Source organism: Pelobates fuscus, chromosome 12, assembly GCF_036172605.1.
Source record: "Pelobates fuscus isolate aPelFus1 chromosome 12, aPelFus1.pri, whole genome shotgun sequence".
Taxonomy (NCBI): domain Eukaryota; kingdom Metazoa; phylum Chordata; class Amphibia; order Anura; family Pelobatidae; genus Pelobates; species Pelobates fuscus.
This window is the reverse complement of record NC_086328.1, coordinates 22,933,833-22,957,010: the sequence shown is the minus strand read 5'-3', so window position 1 is coordinate 22,957,010 and position 23,178 is coordinate 22,933,833. Positions and strand designations below refer to the sequence as shown.

At 39.6% G+C, this 23,178-nt stretch overlaps 1 protein-coding gene across 2 annotated transcripts in view; it reads left to right on the top strand.

Moving 5' to 3' along the window:
• ACSF3 (acyl-CoA synthetase family member 3) overlaps nt 1-18,580 on the top strand; it is a 39,645-nt gene extending 21,065 nt beyond the window's left edge. For both annotated transcript variants that reach the window (XM_063438826.1, XM_063438825.1), the window contains 7 exons: nt 6,318-6,472; nt 6,627-6,772; nt 13,242-13,354; nt 14,806-14,932; nt 17,167-17,301; nt 17,391-17,502; nt 17,909-18,580. In XM_063438826.1, the coding sequence (XP_063294896.1) occupies nt 6,318-6,472; nt 6,627-6,772; nt 13,242-13,354; nt 14,806-14,932; nt 17,167-17,301; nt 17,391-17,502; nt 17,909-18,023 (903 nt within the window). In that variant the 3' untranslated portion in view covers nt 18,024-18,580. The remainder of the gene's footprint in view (nt 1-6,317; nt 6,473-6,626; nt 6,773-13,241; nt 13,355-14,805; nt 14,933-17,166; nt 17,302-17,390; nt 17,503-17,908) is intronic.
• Nucleotides 18,581-23,178: the final 4,598 nt, after the last annotated feature.

The following is a 23,178-nucleotide window of genomic DNA, read 5'->3' as shown; positions in this document are numbered from 1 at the left end:
TCCCAACATGCATTGTGACTTTCCCAACAGGCATTGCTGCACGAGAAGGATACTCCCACTAAAATGGACGATTAAGTGGATTATCCCCTCGTGCAGCAAAACCGACAATTGACATTAAAATCCATAATTCACACAATATTCGGTACTTCGGAATAACTGAACGTTCGGTAGATAGCTGGGGTCGGAGCGCACACTTTGTGAGAATACCGCTCCGATCCCAGCTGAATTGACCGAACGCCGCACATAATACAGTTAAACATTAAAGTGGGTTTAAAAGTACCGAATAAGTACGGGACATATAATGTACCGAACGCGGAACTCCCGAACGCTCTAGAAGTCCAGCGGTGTTCGGATCATTGAGTAGCCGTTTTCAGTTCCAGGCTCTCGACGACCGAACACCGCTGCAGAGACAAAGGATCCAAGATGGCCGACCGCCGCATGGTCGGTAGTCGAACGACGGCCACCTAGGAGAGCCCTTAATTACCGATTGCAACAATGTTGCAACCGGTTAATTGGTACCACACGACCTGTGAGTGTGTGGTCTACCTGGGGAGTCCACATTCGTACGGCGAACGGCCAGGATAGCCGTGTTTCGTCGTATGAATGCTTTGTATGCTGGCAGCATACGGCTGCCAGCATGCGAACGGCCATAGGACAATACATATACATTTAACGTTACACAGTATATCTTCAGCCTACGGACAACCTGTACTGAATGTAGTCCAGAAGTGGCTAGATTTGCCACACACATAAAAATAAATATTGCAAGACTGGCACCTTAATGCATTCTCGTAAAGATACAGGATCTGCAAAACAGAGGTAGAAGGTGTGAGAGCTCTATATCTATGGTAGTATGGTGCAATGAATAATGAACCCCTTAACACTAGCGATCAGAGATGCACTATAATATACATAGTCTTGCAAGGTACAGAGTGCAGAACTAGTGGAGGTTAGCCCAAATCATTTCACAGTCTCGCACTCGTACTTGTTCACAGCTGTGTAAAATAATATTGGCAGCTTTATCACAGTGTCACTATATTACAGTGGTGCTATGTTACGGCAATACTATACTGATCTGGCTGCCATTAAGATCTAGTCATGAGCCCACATTGAGTGGAGATATTGATATCGCTATGTTCCCCCCAAGGCATACCCTATGCACTATACGTAAATCATAAACTGTCCTTAATATCAGTAGTAATACGGGGTAAGTATAAAGATTAAACACACTGTGGCTGTACAGGGTTAACACAGGTATCACTAGATAAACTGCTACAGTACTCAATATACGGTTACAAACTAAAAAAAAATGATAACAGGAGCTGTGCAATCTCTGTCAATGATAAGGTCTGCAACAGTGCATTATAACAATAATATCACTAGAACCTGCTGCAATGTTAAGTCAGATACAAAGTAGCAAGCATTGACGCTGACTGTATAGTAAGGTAGGTCCTTAATTGCTGTTTACAGTCTAATCACAATGTAACAAATAGTGCAGTAAAATGACATTCATTCAAAAATGACTATTGCAGCCTATAAGTATGGTGACAAGGGAGAATCAGTGGGTACAGGGCAGGAGGAATATTCCAGGTAGAAACTATCTCCCCCTCTCGTGCCTTCAAGGTCATCCCTTATCCCAACAAAAAGCTTGCCCTGTACTGACCGTTATCCAAAGCCTACCCTCAATATACAGAAGAAAGGCAGTGTGCTCAATGAAAAGTGTAAATTGCTTTAGTTACTAAGTAGTCCAGTGAATGCCGAGTGCTGGTAATATTGCCCTTGGTGTTATCTGGCTGTTCCAAAAGTCGTTAAAGACTCATCCTGATTATGGGTAACCTTCATGAAGAGATCCCTAACCTGTCTGGTAACACTGTTAGGTAGATTGCTAGTGTGAGCGAAGCACCCCTGACGCGCGTTTCGCCTGTTTAGCTCATCAGAGGGGACAGCCAGATAACACCAAGGGCAATATTGCCAGCACTCTGCATTTACATGACTACTTAGTAACTAAAGCGATGTACGCTTTTCATTGAGCACACTGCCTTTCTACCTGTGCACCAATAAAAAGATAACATCTGCAGCCAACTTGGTCTCAGCTGGCCGTAGACAGCATTCTGGTTAGGGCATTGACATGCAGATCCACACTTCACACTTAATGTAACTATCTCTTCTCCTCCTATAACCAGACTCTTCCTTTAATGCGAGGTGCTAATGACAAAGGCAGAATGCATTTTTACAAGCAGCATCCATTAACTTACATATAATGTAATTGCCTAAGCTTTTAATCATGCTCCTTATAACTGGAATTATCTGGCATGTAAGAGCTATATTAAAGTAACAGATATGAACTCGTTCTTTTTACAATATAAATATTTTAAACTGTGGTAAGAGATCGGTTATTTACACACTGAGTGTTTTTTTCCCCTTCCTTATTTTCTTTATCAGCATCTCTCTCTCGTTCTAGCTGTGTTGAATTAAAGGTTTCTCAGTGGGTATGATGTCTCTCTCTCAGCTGCACTAAAGCACGTTAATACGAGTGGTGTCGGAGAGAGAGGCGGAGGGGAAGGGGGGGGGGGGGGAGAGAAGAATATTATGCCTATAGTTTGCAGCACGATCGCTGAGGACATCTGCCTTCTCAGGCTCTGAACAGTTCACCTTTTATCTGACGACAATGTTTGCTTTCTACGTGTACAGGGCAGGACAGGTTAGGGCTATCGAGGAATATTTGTAATTGTGAATAAATAATTAGAGACTCTAAAAATGCTATAAACTATTGCAGGGATGGCTATGGAACCCGTTTTTTGAACTCGCTGTTTTAAGGGTGGGAATAGAAACCATCGTTATAGTGCCCGAGTTTTGGTTTTCTTCAAATCTCTCCGGAGGCCTAACTGACGAGGCAGGGTTTTGAGAGATGCTTGTTGAGCCCAGGTTCATTAACCAGTCATTTTTACCTGTTAACCCGTAAGTATACCCTCAGCTATAACTCTGGAGCTGTGGCCATATACTACAAGCCAATAAAACGATCTGATTGGCTCATCCTCCCATTTATGTGACATCACCTACTAAAGCAGTATGTATGACGAAAAATGTAGTATCCTTCGACTTATCCAAGTGACACATGGATTCTCTGACTTCCTGCCTTCTTCAGAACGATTTCTACTCATTAACTCTGTCCAAGTTGCAAGACACTACCTTCTAGAAATCATAGACTTTAACCTAGAACTAAAAAAAAACAAAATAGTCAACACGACACAACATTTCTTAAACCCTGTGTCAGTGTCCTAAGCACTTTAAAGTTAATGATTGGATGGTGAGGCAAAAGTCAACTATGTGAAGACGTAATAGGATAGTGATCTCCTTTTAAAGTGTTAAAAAGCAGATTAAATACAAAAAAGCTCCTTCATTCTTGTTGTCAGGAGTGCTGAGCATACACCCCACCCACCAGGAGATTTGTATGATGTGCATACACAGGGTCTAAACATGCCATACAAGTATATGTATGGGCAGCAGGAAGCCTTGTTCCTCCTATAACCTATTTGAGCTTGGCTTATAGATGTAGAGACTATTCCAAAATGCTGCAGGTTAATACAGCATTGTAGAGAGAATGGAGTGTCTCACACAGCGCATAGAATATTTGGTTTTTTTAATATTCTGGTTTTATTGCAACACTTTCCATTGGGTGCATACTGTCTCGTGTGCATAACTGCTTGAGTGTGAGCTGCTGCAGTGTTTATCAAGGTTCCTCTGTGTGTTGTGATGAGCAATATTATAACAATGCATATGAGTTTAATGAGTCCGTTATATAAAATAACTGCAGTAACAAATGTTTATTTAAAAAATAGCAGATCAGGATCCTACTAAATATAGAAATGGGGAGCTGTCTTCCGAACGTCACATACTAAATGTGATAGCTGTGCAATTACTATATATAACATTTGTTTGCAAATGCAATTACATTTTAATTTCAAACACAGTTCCATCCATTTAGAATGTGAGATCGCAGGTCATGGTAAGTTTCCCATCTCTATGACACTGAATGCAGCGCATCATGTGAGACCATTTTGTTTGACGAGACTCGTACGACAAAAAAATTAAATTAGGAAAAGCATCCATTACACCAGTCACATTTCTTCCATTAAAACACACTTTCAAGTCCTTTTAAATGCAACTTTGCAGCAAAGAAGGGATGATTAAAAAAAAAAAGTTGTTTTTTTTTAAACATTTTTATTTATTTTTTGTTTTTTTGTGTGTGTTCTCTGTAGAATAGATTGGAAAATAGCAGTCAAGTTAAATTTCAACCCGGAATTTTTTTTATTTTATATAATAAAAAAATGTACAATGCTTTCCAATTTTAATTAAAACAATTAAAATAAAACAAAAATAAACAAACAAACTAAAACCATGGATGCATTACTGAGTCTGTGACTCTCCAGCTGAAAATGTCCAGCATGGCACAAACTATAATTCAAGCTGCTGGTGTATGGTAGCCATACTTGCCCTTTGATCTTGGGGTTGCTTACTGAACATACGTACTGTACAGGAGCAGTGATTTTCATATAACCACAGTATTTCTAATAAATCACTATTCACCATCTGCAAGCAGTCAGTAATGTTTTCTAAATTCTGTCTGGAATAACGCAACTGTTTTCAAAGAGATCACAATGCAAAATTCACAGACCATTTCACTGTCGGTAAGGCCTCTGAAAATGAGTTGACGTGCCTTGTTCGTGTCGGTAAGTCAGCTGAGCTGTTTAAGGAAATATCTTGGGGTATTCATTAATTGTTAGCAAAGTGTTTTCAATTCCTTTTAGGTGTTGTATTTGCTAAGTGTCTAATGGTTCACTCCTCTGGTTGTTAATGTGTTGATATCTCTGCTTCAGGATTGCGATTGCTTAAACTTAAGTGTTTTAACATAAGGTACAGAGGCCTTTTCAGTTTTCACCAATTTGTTATGGAATAAATGCTATCTAACAGTATCTGAAATTAGGAATAGTGATCGCATCAAGATTAAAGGAAACCTATAGTCTCGAAAGTAACAATCGTTATTTCTGGACGATAGATTAGGTTCCCTTCTATAAATCCACCATCGGATTTAAAAAAAAAAAAAAAGGATAAAGCTAATTCCTCACCTCCTTTTCAGCACTGAGACTTCTCTTTTGGAGCCTTCAGATCTGAAAGATCCACCACGATCAGTGTAGTGGAACTGTGCATGTGAGTTCAAACACTGCGCTTCTCCACTCAAATGCTGCCTACAAGCAAAGTTTCACTTTGTTCTGGAAGAGGAAACGCACCTAGCAGTGTACTTCACAAGAAACAAAAAGAAAGTTACCTGCGCACTATCCCAAATCCCTATGTACATTTAACTGGAGGTTATTATTCTCGCTCCAGTGGCCATTAAAGTGTAAGTTCACCTGCCACATCAAAGGCAAAACATCTTAGGTGAGCCCTCCACTACCAAATCACTTTACTTCCTTGAGCTAAAAACTCCAATGATTCAGAGAGAGGCAGAAGTAGTGGGAGTTTGGTTTTGCATGACACAGCCATGTTACAATGCTGCCGTTCACCTCATGTGTTATCCATTAAGGGTTAATACGTGTTTAGGGGTTTAGAAAAGTGCCCCTCTCTGTCTCATTAGAGGTGAATTATTAGTGTAGACCCACCTAAGAGGTTTGCCTTGACATTGGAGTGATACTAATAACCTCCAGTTATTCAAATGTGCAGGTAACTTTTTTTGTTTGTTTGTTTTTGGTTTTATCCTGTGTATCGGGGCTAATCTGTACTATAGTTATTGCGGCCGCCTAGGAGTGGTAGGAATTTAAGCGCAGGGGTTAATTTTATATGATTATAGCGGTGTATTTAACCCTGCAAACATTGCAGTAATCTCGGTTAGAAATCTGGATTTTTCTTCCTCGTACAGATTTTACATTTTTTCTTTGCGTGATACATTTATCCCCTTGAAAGGTTTGAGATCTAAACACTAACAGTTTTTTTAAATACGAATCCTGGCTGGAGTCTGCATGCATTGAAACGTGTTCATACGCAGATTCTCTCCATAATTGCGTCTTCCTTTATTTGCTCACTTAGAACTTAGAACAGTGTACATTGCCCCAGCAGGAAAATACATTAGATCGCCTTTGCTGTAAATGATTGGATTATCAGACAAGTGGAACTGATATAGGCTTAGCTCCTGACTTGAGTTTCTCTACAGCTGCCCCTTGGACTTGTTCCCATTTTTTTCTATTTTTTGGTTCGATTGTTGCAGGGTGGGCCTTCATTTCTCTGATATCCCTCTTTAATGCATATCTTCTGTTCTTGTCAAGGTTTGGGAACATTTTCTCAGTACAGATGTGCCGTCCATTAATATTTTTATGGCTGTACCCACCATTTACAGCAAGCTGATTGAGTACTATGACCGTCACTATACCAGCCCCAACGTTCAAGACTTTGTGCGGGCAACGTGTCAGGATAAAATCAGGTATTTTCCTCTTTTGGCTTATCACAGCAAAGCAAACTACGAGCTTGACTTATTGATACGGTGTCTAGTATAGATCATGTGTTCTTAAGGCTATGAGCTAATAAAGTTTTTATTTTATTTTATTTTTTTTCTCCAAATATGTCTGTTATGGCAGGTTAATGGTATCTGGTTCTTCTGCTCTTCCTGTGCCGGTCCTGGAGCGTTGGAAAGAGATAACTGGCCATACCTTGTTGGAGAGATATGGCATGACTGAGATTGGCATGGCTTTGACAAACCCACTAAAGGGGGAGCGCATACCAGGTACAAAGGGAAAAGTCTGCAAATGCAAAACTGATTGTCTTATGGACAAAAATGTAAAGGAACAGTGATGTCTCATTCCCCATGCGTAACTTTTTCATATATAAAAAAATACACAAGTGTACAATGAGTGTGGTGACCAAGAAAGAAATTAATTATACTTATCTATAAACAGAACAGTTTCCCTCAAATTTCCTCCCAGGTAGTAAGCTTAATAGCCAAAATTGTATACACATAGAAAGAGGGATACAGCTGATAGAACTTAGAAAAATCTAAATACACGGAACATAGTGTGATACAGTACAATGACATTCTTAGCACAGAATTTAGCTCTGTTTTTGTTTTCTTTTCATTTCCCTCTTTTTCTAATGTCTAGAACACCCATGGTAAATATATAAGGAACGGTTAGTCAACTACTAACTATAATTAGGAACAAACTTAGTGAAGATTTGTGTGGCTATATATAATTCTGAATACTTAATGTGTTTTGTTATAACACATCACCTGGAATGTAAATATTAATGTAATCACCAAAGGAGTAATGGTATCACAACTAATAATGCACTTGTCACTATTAAGTAAATTAGGAGAATACACATGATCTATAAATATGGTATGTGCCTATTTTGCCACTTAGATATATTCTATAATATTTTCATTTTAATTAGTTTCAATTATAACTTGGGTTATTGTAATTATAATTTAACAGTTTCTTATTTATATTTATATTGTTTCTCCAATAAGGGATAACAAATATAAACTAATAGGAGATTGTGAAAGAAAGATGTTAAATATAGATGTCTAGATATAGAAGTATTTTGAATGCGTTGTCCTTAGCGACCACCAGGGTTTTATCAATAAGTTACAGGACCAGGGTGAAACCCATGGCCTTCTTTGGTCAAGGACGAACATGCAAGTTACCAGTGAAACGCACAAGAGTGTTCACTGGAACGCACTTCCGCCTCCTACATCGGCCGGAGAAGTAACAACACCTGAAGGAAGGATGAAATTATGGCGATGGGAGAACAGGTGATTACATGAAAACTTTGACCAATTGGACCCAGAAAGTAAGAAACCGCCCACGAAACCACCAATTAACTTGGGGATTAACCCTATTTAAAGGGACTTGAGGGTGGAGGTTGTTAGGCTGTCTTTTTTCCAGCATCAATATTCTGTGATTGTCAATAATTTTAAGGTCCCTTAGGAAGTCCCTATCTAGGGGGCGAAACGCGTAGGACCCATTGTTTTTATTCATTTGTATCAATCATTTCATACTGGCTGTAGCTATGTGATTAAAGCTGCTTTTAATATACCTACCGCTCGGAGTCATGATTGAAGGTGGTGCAAACGGACCCAAGAAGGGATTTGAAGCCCCCTATCTCCATCTGGGGATGCACCTTTGAAGCGTGTTTTTCACCTAAATTCTGTGAGTGCATTCAATTAAGCGCTAAGAATTTCATTGTACTGTATCACACTATGTGCTGTGTATTTAGATTTTTCTAGGTTCTATCAGCTGTATCCCTCTTTCAATGTGTATATAACTTTTTCATAAAATTATCACCTTTTATTGCTCTGAGTGTTGTATCTTTTATCCTTAAGCTGAAAATATGATTTGATGCACTGGAAGAGAATATGACTGAGCTCTCACAAGCCGTTAAAGCGGGCATCACGTGTTCCCGGATACTTGTATTTACTACCAAGCCTTTAAAGCAGGCATCTCAAACTCTGCCTGTCCCAGATGTTGCTGCACTACATCTCCTATGAGTTTCTTGTCTTCTGTTGCATTCAAAGAATTCTGGGAGTTGTAGGCCATCAATGTCTGGAGGGGTGCACAAAGTTTGGAATCCCAAAGACAGTGAAGGCACCAAAGGTGTATCCAACACCATTTTTCCCATTATGCAAAATATAATTCTGGATTTTTAAAAAAAAATGTACTTGTTTTGCGTTAATAATATGCTGGATGCATGATTTTTGTGTCCTTATTGTCTCCTACAAGTTAATAATAAGACTATAAAAAAAAGAAAAAAACAATAGATTTCTGTATCCTCCACAAATAGCTACTTTGAAAGATCTGAAAGTTTCCCATTGCTTTCTTTGAAGTAGTGCATAGCAGCTGTGTAGTTTTATTCATTAAAAATATGAATAAATCTACTTGTATAAGTAGGTGCCACTCTCTGTTGAAGGATGTTAGCTTTACCAAATATCCCATAAACAACACGGATTTATGGGATTTATACAATTAAACCCAATCCATTTAAAACAATGTTATTAGTCTGCATTTCACTTTTAGATCTCAGCAGAAGCAGCAAATTGGGGTATAATTTAATGGAACTCTGTAGGAACAGTGGTTATAGTGTCTAGAGTCCAGTGTAACTGTCCTTCCATTCAGTGTTAAACCATTCTAGGGTCTATTGCTTGAACTAAAGGAGGAAGAATTAACCTGAGCAGCAATGGAGAGCTGCGACTGACTGAGCGTGTCAGCTGACTGCTTTCAGCCTATCACAGCTGCCATTGCCGGTATGACTTGGTATGACTTGAAGGAATTGTTTGATCTCTGCCTTAGCCATACCTCCAGTAAAGACCAGGCTGTGGAGCCTAGGATCCACATTCACTGTCAACGTGCTTGCAAATTATTTCAAACTGGTTGGAGAAGCAGCTCCAAGGGGCCTCGAGGTTAAGCGGTTATAGTGTCTACAGTGCTGAAGTGCTTTATGTGTCTGGAGTTTGTCATATTTGCGACAGTTTATACAAATTCTAAGTAGAAATTGGCACTTTTCTAATCGGGGCAGAAACACCTGCCTGACTGTCACTCCGATAGACAGAGCTGTTTACTTGCATTTCCATTAGCTCCACAGAGCACGCGCATGCCTTCCCCCATTTCTCAGTGAGCTGTATTACAGCTCACTGAAAAGTAATTGAAAAGCCGCAGTTTTGTGTGCGCCCACGTCTCCATCTCAGAAGCCTCTGATTGGAATAGACTGAAAGTCTGCGTCAGGAAGGATGGCTTGCAACGGCTGCAGACAGCAGGTTTGCAGCATTCACAAGCAGTTTTTTTTCTTATTCCCCAAAGAAAACATGCAGAGAAAAATGTATGTAATTTAGTGTATGTACTAAATTGTTAAATATTTTTTTCTATGGAGTGTACCTTTAATTTACAAGGAAGATGGTCTTATCAGTGACATCATACTTGGATTTTTGTTTTAAAACATTTGGGACCTAGAAAGGGCATTCGTATTTGGGAGTTTCTGAAGCCTGTTTTTTCTCTTCCGAGGTGAGATAAGAAGATTTTATTTTTTAGAGGAAAATGTTAATTGATGATGTAGGTCAAGATTTCCACCCCTCTATGTGTGGCAGTGAGTAATGGCTTCTGTTATCGGATGGAGAGCCAAGATTGGACAATCCTGGATTAAAAATAACCATTTCGCAAAGAACAATTTGTGAAGAAGAGAACTCACCGAGAGCTGGGCTGTCCGTTACCATAACAGCTTTGTTACATTACTGACTGCGTGACCTCCTTTGAAGTATAAATCCAAAACTAGATTGTAACCAGCAAACTACTTGCCTGACACTGGAAACTTTAAATTCACATTACTTTGGGATAATTGAGACAGACACTTCTCGAAGTTCCTGATACACTTTGTTACGGGGTCTTCTCTCTTTTTGGCCGATTAGATTTGTAAAAAGCCAACATACTCTCTGGTGCAGTACAAAGGCAATACCAATAACATGTAAGCGTTGGTAAAGGCATTGGGGATATGCAAGAGAAATTATGGGGCAACACTCTTTTAAAAAATATATATTTAGTTTTTAGCTTCATAGCTCAAACAACCTCCTTTCAAACCAATGATATATGCCTGCATATTGCACTACAGCTGGCATATTTGCCATAGAAGTCAATGTAATATTCCTGTTTGGTAGCCTGGTTTTAGTACTTTAAGGGAACACTACAGGGTCCGGAACACAAACATGTATCCCTGGCCATATAGTGTTAAATCCACCATCTAGCCCTCCTGGCAACCCCTTGATCTCCCTAAATATTACCTTTATTCCAGTCTACTTGTGCTGGCTCTGCCCCTGACCTGCCTCCTTGGCTTACAATATCAGAAGTCATGATCTGAACCAATCACACTGCTTTCCTATAGGATTGGCTAAGACTGTCAAGGAGGCAGATCAGGGGCAGAGCCAGCACAAGCCAAATACAGCCCTGGCCAATCAGCATCTCCTCATAGAGATGAATTGAATCAATGCATCTTTATGAGGAAAGTTCAGTGTCTGCATGCAGAGGGTGGAGATACTGAATGTCAGTCACACTGTGCAGCACTGCCCCAGGAAGTACCTCTAGCAGCCTTCTGAGGAGTGGCCAATGATGTTATCCCTAGGCTGTAATGTAAACACTGTGTTTTATTTGAAAAGACAGTGTTTACTGCAGGAAGGCTAAAGGGAATGATTATACTCACCAGAACAAATACAATAAGCTGTAGTAGTTCTGGTGACTATAGTGTCCCTTTAAGCTTGGCATTGCTTTACTCTCTCCTACTAATACTTCAGTTACATAGTGGATTTTAGCTATTAAATGTTGTTTAGGTTAGACTGTCAGCATACCTTTTTAAGACCGTATCAGAACTGGGTGGATTACACCATTCTAGATATAGCAATCCGTTTTAACCCCTTAAGGACCAAACTTCTGGAATAAAAGGGAATCATGACATGTCAGACATGTCATGTGTCCTTAAGGGGTTAAAGTAGTTTCTTGCAGTAAGTTGCATTCCTGCTACAATGGCTGTTCTTAAGCATATACTGCTATTGAGCATGGAAATATTGCTTCAAGAAGTCAGATTCTTGGCCGGGCCTTACAGTAAGCGAAATATTCTGTGGCTGAAAAGTTTGGCTCAACTTCATTCCCGTTTGTTCAATCCACCATCTTGTTACTCCTTTCTTCCTTAGGCGATATGTTAAAGAGTAAACATACTAGGCTGCAGGCGCTGTGTAATGGCTGGGCAAGTCCGATGTGTTAGACTGTAACGCACCGCCAGCATCGTGCGTAACTAGATATTAATAAGCGAATGTCTACGAATGTGCTGCAGGCTGACTGTAGGCCGCGATTGCCATAAAAGGGTTAATTCTGCTGACTTTGCTTGAGTTTCTCTCTCTGCTCTTCACGCGCAGAGCTATGAATTATTCATGGGAAGCTCACGCCTCGCCGGGTCTAATCAGCGCTTTAATTGGAGGTTTAGATCACAGTTGGCTAATAGCTGCTCCAGCGGGGACCTGGCGCATTGTGACAGGCGGATCGCAATGTGTCTTATCACCGGCCTGTCTCAATCCTCCCAGGGCCCCTCCATACACAGCAGAATGTGGACCCCCCAGAGCCTGGCACATTCACAGCATTGCCAATTACACAGACTTGCTCTTGCAAGCAGGAGCGGCACCGGGGTGGGGGGAGCGTGTGCATCAAGGGCAGGCGTCTGTTCAATTTATTGAGGGTATATGAGCTGCGTGTATGTGTTCTTCGTATCAAGGGCTTAAAACTGTGTGTTTTCTGTGCGTATGATTCTGTGTCTTTGATCCTGTGTTTTAGGTCTGTCTGCTTTGTGTGCCAAGTAAGAATCTGGTAGAAGTTTTTATGCATTTCAAATGTATACTCATTGCTGCAATAAAATACATTGTTCAATTATATACTGTATTGTATCTTTACAGTATGTGTCTATTGCATATGTGACATTTATGTGCGTGGTAATGTAAAATGTGACTTATGGAAGTGATGGCTAAACTTCAGCATCGCAGCAGAGCCTCTTGGGAAATGTAGTTGGCAATAGCCACTGTTCCAGTGTTTAAATATCCCTTACTTCTTAGGGTGTTTGAGGTTGGTGTTTCAAGGGTGCGCTTTTTTGAATGTTTCATTATTTCTGTTGCCTTAGGGTAAACGATTATTGTCAATTACCCCTGCTACCTCATTAAGGGCAATACCTTTCAAACATGAATCTCTTTTATAATCTTCTGTCTAAATGGTTCTATGTGTTTCCTGATCTCCTGACTAAAGGGGCTCTCGTGTAGGGCAGAGGTTAAACAGCTTGTGAGCATCCAGGAAACTGCATATATGTATATAATATCTATGATATGTGTAAGTGGCCGATAAACCGTTTCTTTTTATCTTCATGTCATTATGGATCAAAGATGATGAAAGCTTGTAATTATCTCCCATGCTGTCTTTTCACTCTACATGTGACCATTAGTATGCAATACTTAACCAGCACAGGCAGTCTCGGCTAACTAATGGTTAAATCAATTAGAGGCCCTGCATATATTGTGGGCACTAATGTTTGATTAGCCTTTAATTATATGCTTGGCACTCTGACATTGCACAGCTCCTATTTATAGTTCTCGCTGAGCTAGTGGAGCTCACTAGAGAGGGTACCAGCCTAAGGGTGTGGATTGGTACCTTTTACTTACCTGTTGTTCATCTCTTTTCCAGGCTCTGTTGGCAACCCTCTGCCTGCAGTGGAGGTCCGCATCACGTCCCAGAATCCACAGAAAGAAGGAAGCAACTATATTATCCATGCATACGGAGATGAAACTGGCACTCGAGTATGTGAAATCAGTATAGTACGGCGGGTAGACAATGTCTAAGTTAGACTGCACCACACTTCAGGAGGTTCACCATAACAATGGAATATTACTACACAATTAATTAAACGCCCATTGTGATCATTATTGTTTAGGGAACAGGCAACATTGTGTCTACATGCCCAAGGTCTAACCCACATAGATATTAAAACAAAAACCCACGATGCTTGTTTTATTGTTCCATTTTAGATTGATTTCTACAGATGTATGCCTTAATGTACACATCAGCACCATGTGGGTTCAAAGTGACCAGAAACATGACTATTGTGATATGATTTGAGAATGATGTAACAACATTATCATTTGTCAGCTTTTACAAATATTATCTGTCAAAAGAGCCTATTTAGGCATTATCAATACAGGCCGTGGTAAGTTGACTAGCAGCTTGCAACATTTTGGCAAGAACATCCATTTCTAGATATATTTTTTCCCTTTCTTAGCATGGCAATATAGGCCAAAATAGCAGCCATATACTTAGCAGAGTTAATTAGTCCGTAGAATCGCCACCCATTAGCTCAATGAATAGACTGTAAACCATGCTGGCATAGGAATTTTCTTCTGTATGTTTTAACAGATGGCCTTAAAATAAGCAATACAGTGACAACTTGTTGTTTTTTCAGTTTTTCATGTTTGTTTGTTTTTCACTCAGCGTTAATATTAATTTATAATGATAGAAATTAAAACTACCGACAGTCGTTCAGGATGCTTAAAATCATGATCAAACCACATTACTTTCTGATTCGTTAACAGCTTGGATTTTAACCTGTGAGCTGCCGGAACTATTCCTCTGCTCCTTTTGTTGTTACTGCGTTAATTAAAGCAAATGTACTACTTTAGGACCTGCTATGCAGGTGGAGGTGGCATTATTAAACATTAACATCCTATTTAATTATTATTATTATTATTAATGCCATATATATATAGCGCCAACAGATTCCGTAGCGCTTTACAATATTATGAGAGGGGGGATTTAACTATAAATAGGACAATTACAAGAAAACTTCCAGGAACGATAGGTTGAAGAGGACCTTGCTCAAACGAGCTTACATTCTATAGGAGGTGCTGTTTAAAACCCATTAGGACAGGATTTCAGCATACAGACCTGTATCGGTCTCTCTCTGGGGTTGAACAGGTTAACGCGCCATTGCAGGAAGACTAGGGATTTGCGAATTGCATTGTGTTATCCCCCCTCCTTATCTCTGCCAACTGACACCAGTCTGTGCCAAGACTCCCAACTGGCAGATGCCGTGTGAAGCAGATGTTTTCCTAAAGATGTGGGCGCGTTACCAAAACTGTAGTATTTGCGTGAGGTCAACACCAGCTGCATCTAGCAATGTGCATGCGGGAGGATTTGCAGGATTGGAAATCAAGAGTTAATTTCAGCTCCCCCCCCTTTTCTTTTTTTCCTTGAGGTTTCTACCGGCCTGGAAAATAAGGATGGTGAATTGCAAGTTCGAGGCCCCGCGGTCTTCAAAAAATATTGGAACAAGCCTCAAGAGACGCAGACAGCTTTCACATCAGACGGCTGGTTCAAAACAGGTACAAGAATGACAGGAATCAGTGGAGTTGCTGGCACAGAAAGTGCTGTAAGTGAAGGTACAATGAAGGTACTATGATAACTGTGAGAGTAGCATGCAGTTTTATGAAGAAGTAACATTCGCTTGCTCCATGCACTTCAATGCTGGCGAGTTAAGCAATGTGGGACCTGATGGCGGCAGAGTCAGCTTTAACTGCATTTAGCGTGAGAAGCAGATGTATGAATGGAACTGTGAGTGTCATTGATGAAAGGTTGTGATGGTAGTAAATAGTGAAAGAAGTGCAATGTTAGAGTGCATCTTCTAGGACATTAGTAAGGGGTGCAGCATGTGAATAAGTAGTTGCAATGTATTTAAGATGTGTGCAAACTATCAGACGGGCGTCCAGATTATATTCATTAAATCGTTCTATTTAGAGAAGGACACTCACTACAAACCTTTTCTTTTGGTTTTGTACCCGACTGCACAATTAAAGAGGTTTGTCATGTTCCAGATAAATGTTTAGATCACTTGTGCTATTTTCGTTCATTTATTTAGTTAATGTATTTACATTTTTTGCAGTTGGGTTAATAAAATTTGCTCTTACACACAACACTTGCTTTTTTAGGAAGGCAATCCGATATCAGTGCTTGTAAAACTTGCAACACATGGACATTGTATCATCGCATCTGAGGGTCATGGGAAAACTAATTTGAATAAAATGCCAGGCCTGTGATATCTCACAGAACCATAGTTTTCACATTCTCATGGAAGGCCAATACCCCTATAACTATAGATATCGGGGATCAATATGACAAACGAGTCATATTGTGCGATCTTTCTAATATGGGATACTGTATTGAAAAGACTGATCAGAGTCTATGACTAATATGTTATTGCTCTGCTGAAAATCCAGTCATTTTCTCCACTGCGCCTTTATTGAGAAAATTAAAAAAAAAAATACACCCCGCTGTGTGTGTCTATGTCTCCTAGAGCGCAAGGCTTGTCAGGCACCTGCGCAGTCCAGGATTCCGCCGCAGCTGAAGCCTTTCTGGGTCCCAGGAGCCGCCTTTCCCCTCGTGTTTCACACCAGGAGCAGATTCCTACACTGTATCAATCTTGTTTAATAGACTGGAAGGGTTATTGGCGGGTGGCAGGTTTCAAAGAGCGGGCATGAGATGGATGACTCGGCTCCCCCCGCCATCCGTGCTGATGTACAATGAAATATTTATGATTTATTCTGGCTAATAAACTGAAATGAAGAGTGTGATATATGCGAGCAGATGGAGGGCTGTTGATGCGACTCTGTGTGTTTGAGAGGGGGGAGGAGCTCGGAGGGGGAGTTGGGGGGATAACATGCACGCACTCAACAGTCAAAGGGTATCGAGGGATCTACGCACACAAGATAAAAGGGGGGGGGGGAGAAAACGTATTTTTGACCACACTTCCTAAATACAATAAAACTATGCACTAATACCCCCTATTAATGCACACATGTGTACTGTTTGTTTTTGAAGCAATAAGCACACGTAACAATATCTGAATAGTATTTTTAAAAAATATGTGCCTGACATGGTTGTATTTTGGGCTTTTCATCAGCAATGTAAATACTTTGGCCTATGTGTCTTATATGGCCACACTTTTGTGTATGTGCCATGATTGGTAATACTTTGGCCTGCAGGTTAGTAGTGGTTATATTTTGGTCACTGTGCCTGGTATAGTCATACAGTTGTGGATCCTGTTGTGGTTATACATGCCTCGTGAAAGCATTCGTGTTTGCCTTGTGTATGCTATGGCTATGCCTGGGGAGCCAGTCATCCTTCCTCTGTACTGTCATGGCTATGCTTTGGTTTTTGTACCAGGTGTGGTCATACTGTGCTCACTGTGCATCTTCTAGCCTTACTTGTAGTTTGACCCTTGTAAATGTACAGATTATAGGAGCTACATGGATGGCAACCTTGTCGGTGCTAGTTTTTGTGCACCTGACAGGCAATGCTAAGTGTTATTGCCCTAGTTGGACAGTGGTAGACGGCCATGCATCTTACATACAGCTGTATTGATCCAGCCACCTGGCAAGCAGCAGTAGTTGGCTAGGCACTCAATAACCAAGAGATACCTGCTTTGTTCTGCATTGTGTATGTAATGAATGATAGGGGGTTTGTAGGCCGACATAAGCCTGGATCAAACCCTAATCTGTCCACTAGCTTTTCTGAAAACTGTCCGTAAATATATTCACTTTTTTATATATCATCTTTCCAGGAGATACAGCTGTATACAGAGATGGCTCCTACTGGATCCTGGGCCGGACGTCGGTGGACATCATTAAGAGTGGAGGGTACAAGATCAGTGCATTGGAAGTGGAACGCCATCTCCTGGCTCATCCCAGTATTATAGGTAGTATGATCTCCCTGCTCAAGAGTAGCAAAGATAACCAAATCTAGGCACGAAACCTGCCCTGACCTCTTCCCTTTTTCGACGTTTAGATGTGGCTGTTATCGGCGCACCTGATGTGATATGGGGACAGCATGTGACAGCCATTGTTAAGCTCCAGGATGGGCATGCCCTGACATTGCAGCAACTGAAGGAGTGGGCCAGGTGAGAAGGACTAACATTTGATTGGAAACTTAGTGGGAACAGTGCTCATCACTCTAAGGCAACGTGGGCCACTTCTTGGCTAAGCATTATGAGAATCATAGATCATCAACAATTACCGGATCAGCTTTCTTGCCTCCCATACTCCAAAGCAGTTAAGGAATTGCTGCAGCTTTGTTTATGGACTGCGTTTCCTATGATGCTCAGCCAATCACCAGAGCCCATATAGTTCAGCTTTTTTGTGTATTGATTGTAACTATAGTAAATCTGTATTTTCAATTACCATCTAATCCAGCCTGCTGTGCCAAGTGGATTGGGACTGTGCTCCCATTCAGTATCTAATATAGCAAATGCAAGATCTGTACTCTGCTGAGCAATTGACTGAGACCAACTCCCGTCTCTTATTTAGGGCAGTCATGGCCCCGTACTGCATTCCTGCCGAGCTTATCCAGGTGGAAGAGATTCCCAGAAACCAGACGGGAAAAATCAATAAAAAGCAACTACTGCTGCATTTCTATCCCTAGTGAAAGGGGAACGGAGATATTCGGCAGGATCTATTGGACCCCGAATCTACACTCACACTCGGAATCCTCTGCAAACTCCCGCTACGTCGTAGCTCCGTTATTAAGCACAAACACTTCCTAGTAACACATACATCACACAGACACAGCCCTAAGACCATAACTACACAAATCAAACATAATATTCCTTGGTAATCACACATACATGCAACATGACAGGCGTTCACACTCAAGCAAAGCACATTTTGTATACTTACAAAATTCTATATTAAGTTCTTACAGTGAGCGGCTTTAGACACATTACATTTACACACATTCTTTCTCTCATAGCAGTGGCTAGTCCAACCACTGTGTATTTAGTCAAATAGAGTAAACAAAGGCAATGTTACAGAGCTATTCTCTTGGCACGGGCCATAAACCAAATGGAGGGTGAGAGAAGCTGGCACACGCTAAGCAAGCGGCCCACCACCCTGGAATCTGAAATCCTACACATCCTGTAACCTGTCAATTTTTATCTGACATCATTACGAATGGTGAAAAATAAAATGTAAAAAAAAAAAAAAAAACTAATTAAAAAGGTCTGACTTGTACAGTTCTATAATTCACCTCCGTCAGGGCCATATGTAGAGCAATATATCACAATTACAAGCAAAGCAGCATAATAACATGCAGAGCAATATATTGTAATTATACAAACAGCAGCTTAACGTGCAGAGCAATGTTCTCTAATTATCTCCTGAGAAATATATTGTAATTTCTCACAGAACAATATACTGTAATTAGATGCAGAGCAGCATACTGTGATTACACATAGAGCTTCATACTGTTATTACATACAGAGCAATGTTCTTTGATTACATGCAGCACAATACACTGGAATTACACACCGTCCAATATATAATGTATGTACATGCAGTGCAATATACTGTGAGAGCAGAGCAATATTCTATTGTACGCAGAGCAGTACTGCACAGTATATAGTGTAGTTACATGCAGATTAATATGTTGTAATTACATGAAGGGCAACACACAATAGTTAAAATGAGTGCAAAATATGTATATATATATAATATACTGATTATAGAGATGCACTGTATTATATAAAGCATAGTACAGTTGCATGCAAATCTATATATTAACATGGAGTCATACAGTGTAACTTCCTGCAGAGTTTTATAATAACATGGAGTGATACAGTGTAATTACCTGCAGAGCTATATAATAACATGGAGTGATACAGTGTAATTACCTGCAGAGCTATATAATAACATGGAGCAATACAGTGTAATTACCTGCAGAGCTAAATAATAACATGGAGCGATACAGTGTAATTACCTGCAGAGCTATATAATAACATGGAGCGATACAGTGTAATTACCTGCAGAGCTATATAATAACATGGGGCAATACAGTGTAATTACCTGCAGAGCTATATAATAACATGGGGCAATATAGTGTAATTACCTGCAGAGCTATATAATAACATGGGGCAATACAGTGTAATTACCTGCAGAGCTATATAATAACATGGGGCAATATAGTGTAATTACCTGCAGAGCTATATAATAACATGGAGCAATACAGTGTAATTACCTGCAGAGCTATATAATAACATGGAGTGATACAGTGTAATTACCTGCAGAGCTATATAATAACATGGAGCAATACAGTGTAATTACCTGCAGAGCTATATAATAACATGGAGCAATACAGTGTAATTACCTGCAGAGCTATATAATAACATGGAGCGATACAGTGTAATTACCTGCAGAGCTATATAATAACATGGAGCAATACAGTGTAATTACCTGCAGAGCTATATAATAACATGGAGCAATACAGTGTAATTACCTGCAGAGCTATATAATAACATGGAGCGATACAGTGTAATTACATGCGGAGCTATATCATAACATGGAGTGATACAGTGTAATTACCTGCAGAGCTATATAATAACATGGAGCGATACAGTGTAATTACATGCGGAGCTATATAATAACATGGAGTGATACAGTGTAATTACCTGCAGAGCTATATAATAACATGGAGCGATACAGTGTAATTACATGCGGAGCTATATAATAACATGGAGTGATACAGTGTAATTACCTGCAGAGCTATATAATAACATGGAGTGATACAGTGTAATTACCTGCAGAGCTATATAATAACATGGGGCAATACAGTGTAATTACCTGCAGAGCTATATAATAACATGGAGTGATACAGTGTAATTACCTGCAGAGCTATATAATAACATGGAGTGATACAGTGTAATTACCTGCAGAGCTATATAATAACATGGAGCAATACAGTGTAATTACCTGCAGAGCTATATAATAACATGGAGCAATACAGTGTAATTACCTGCAGAGCTATATAATAACATGGAGCGATACAGTGTAATTACATGCGGAGCTATATAATAACATGGAGCGATACAGTGTAATTACCTGCAGAGCTATATAATAACATGGGGCAATACAGTGTAATTACCTGCAGAGCTATATAATAACATGGAGCGATACAGTGTAATTACATGCAGAGCTATATAATAACATGGAGCGATACAGTGTAATTACCTGCACAGCTATATAATAACATGGAGTGATACAGTGTAATTACCTGCAGAGCTATATAATAACATGGAGTGATACAGTGTAATTACCTGCAGAGCTATATAATAACATGGAGCGATACAGTGTAATTACCTGCACAGCTATATAATAACATGGAGTGATACAGTGTAATTACCTGCAGAGCTATATAATAACATGGAGTGATACAGTGTAATTACCTGCAGAGCTATATAATAACATGGAGCGATACAGTGTAATTACATGCAGAGCTATATAATAACATGGAGTGATACAGTGTAATTACATGCAGAGCTATATAATAACATGGGGCAATACAGTGTAATTACCTGCAGAGCTATATAATAACATGGAGTGATACAGTGTAATTACATGCGGAGCTATATAATAACATGGAGTGATACAGTGTAATTACATGCAGAGCTATATAATAACATGGAGTGATACAGTGTAATTACCTGCAGAGCTATATAATAACATGGGGCAATACAGTGTAATTACCTGCAGAGCTATATAATAACATGGAGCGATACAGTGTAATTACCTGCAGAGCTATATAATAACATGGAGTGATACAGTGTAATTACCTGCAGAGCTATATAATAACATGGGGCAATACAGTGTAATTACCTGCAGAGCTATATAATAACATGGGGCAATACAGTGTAATTACCTGCAGAGCTATATAATAACATGGGGCAATACAGTGTAATTACCTGCAGAGCTATATAATAACATGGAGTGATACAGTGTAATTACCTGCAGAGCTATATAATAACATGGAGTGATACAGTGTAATTACCTGCAGAGCTATATAATAACATGGGGCAATACAGTGTAATTACCTGCAGAGCTATATAATAACATGGAGCGATACAGTGTAATTACCTGCAGAGCTATATAATAACATGGAGTGATACAGTGTAATTACCTGCAGAGCTATATAATAACATGGAGCAATACAGTGTAATTACCTGCAGAGCTATATAATAACATGGAGCAATACAGTGTAATTACCTGCAGAGTTTTATAATAACATGGAGTGATACAGTGTAATTACCTGCAGAGCTATATAATAACATGGAGTGATACAGTGTAATTACCTGCAGAGCTATATAATAACATGGGGCAATACAGTGTAATTACCTGCGGAGCTATATAATAACATGGAGTGATACAGTGTAATTACCTGCGGAGCTATATAATAACATGGAGTGATACAGTGTAATTACCTGCAGAGCTATATAATAACATGGAGTGATACAGTGTAATTACCTGCAGAGCTATATAATAACATGGGGCAATACAGTGTAATTACCTGCAGAGCTATATAATAACATGGAGTGATACAGTGTAATTACCTGCAGAGCTATATAACAACATGGAGTGATACAGTGTAATTACCTGCACAGCTATATAATAACATGGAGCAATACAGTGTAATTACCTGCACAGCTATATAATAACATGGAGTGATACAGTGTAATTACCTGCAGAGCTATATAATAACATGGAGTGATACAGTGTAATTACCTGCAGAGCTATATAATAACATGGGGCAATACAGTGTAATTACCTGCAGAGCTATATAATAACATGGGGCAATACAGTGTAATTACCTGCGGAGCTATATAATAACATGGGGCAATACAGTGTAATTACCTGCAGAGCTATATAATAACATGGAGTGATACAGTGTAATTACCTGCAGAGCTATATAATAACATGGAGTGATACAGTGTAATTACCTGCAGAGCTATATAATAACATGGAGTGATACAGTGTAATTACCTGCAGAGCTATATAATAACATGGAGCAATACAGTGTAATTACATGCGGAGCTATATAATAACATGGGGCAATACAGTGTAATTACCTGCAGAGCTATATAATAACATGGAGCGATACAGTGTAATTACCTGCAGAGCTATATAATAACATGGAGCGATACAGTGTAATTACCTGCAGAGCTATATAATAACATGGGGCAATACAGTGTAATTACCTGCAGAGCTATATAACAACATGGAGTGATACAGTGTAATTACCTGCAGAGCTATATAACAACATGGAGTGATACAGTGTAATTACCTGCAGAGCTATATAATAACATTGGGCAATACAGTGTAATTACCTGCAGAGCTATATAACAACATGGAGCGATACAGTGTAATTACCTGCAGAGCTATATAACAACATGGAGTGATACAGTGTAATTACCTGCAGAGCTATATAATAACATGGAGCAATACAGTGTAATTACCTGCGGAGCTATATAATAACATGGAGCAATACAGTGTAATTACCTGCAGAGCTATATAATAACATGGGGCAATACAGTGTAATTACCTGCAGAGCTATATAATAACATGGAGCGATACAGTGTAATTACATGCAGAGCTATATAATAACATGGAGCGATACAGTGTAATTACCTGCAGAGCTATATAATAACATGGAGCGATACAGTGTAATTACCTGCGGAGCTATATAACAACATGGAGTGATACAGTGTAATTACCTGCGGAGCTATATAATAACACGGAGTGATACAGTGTAA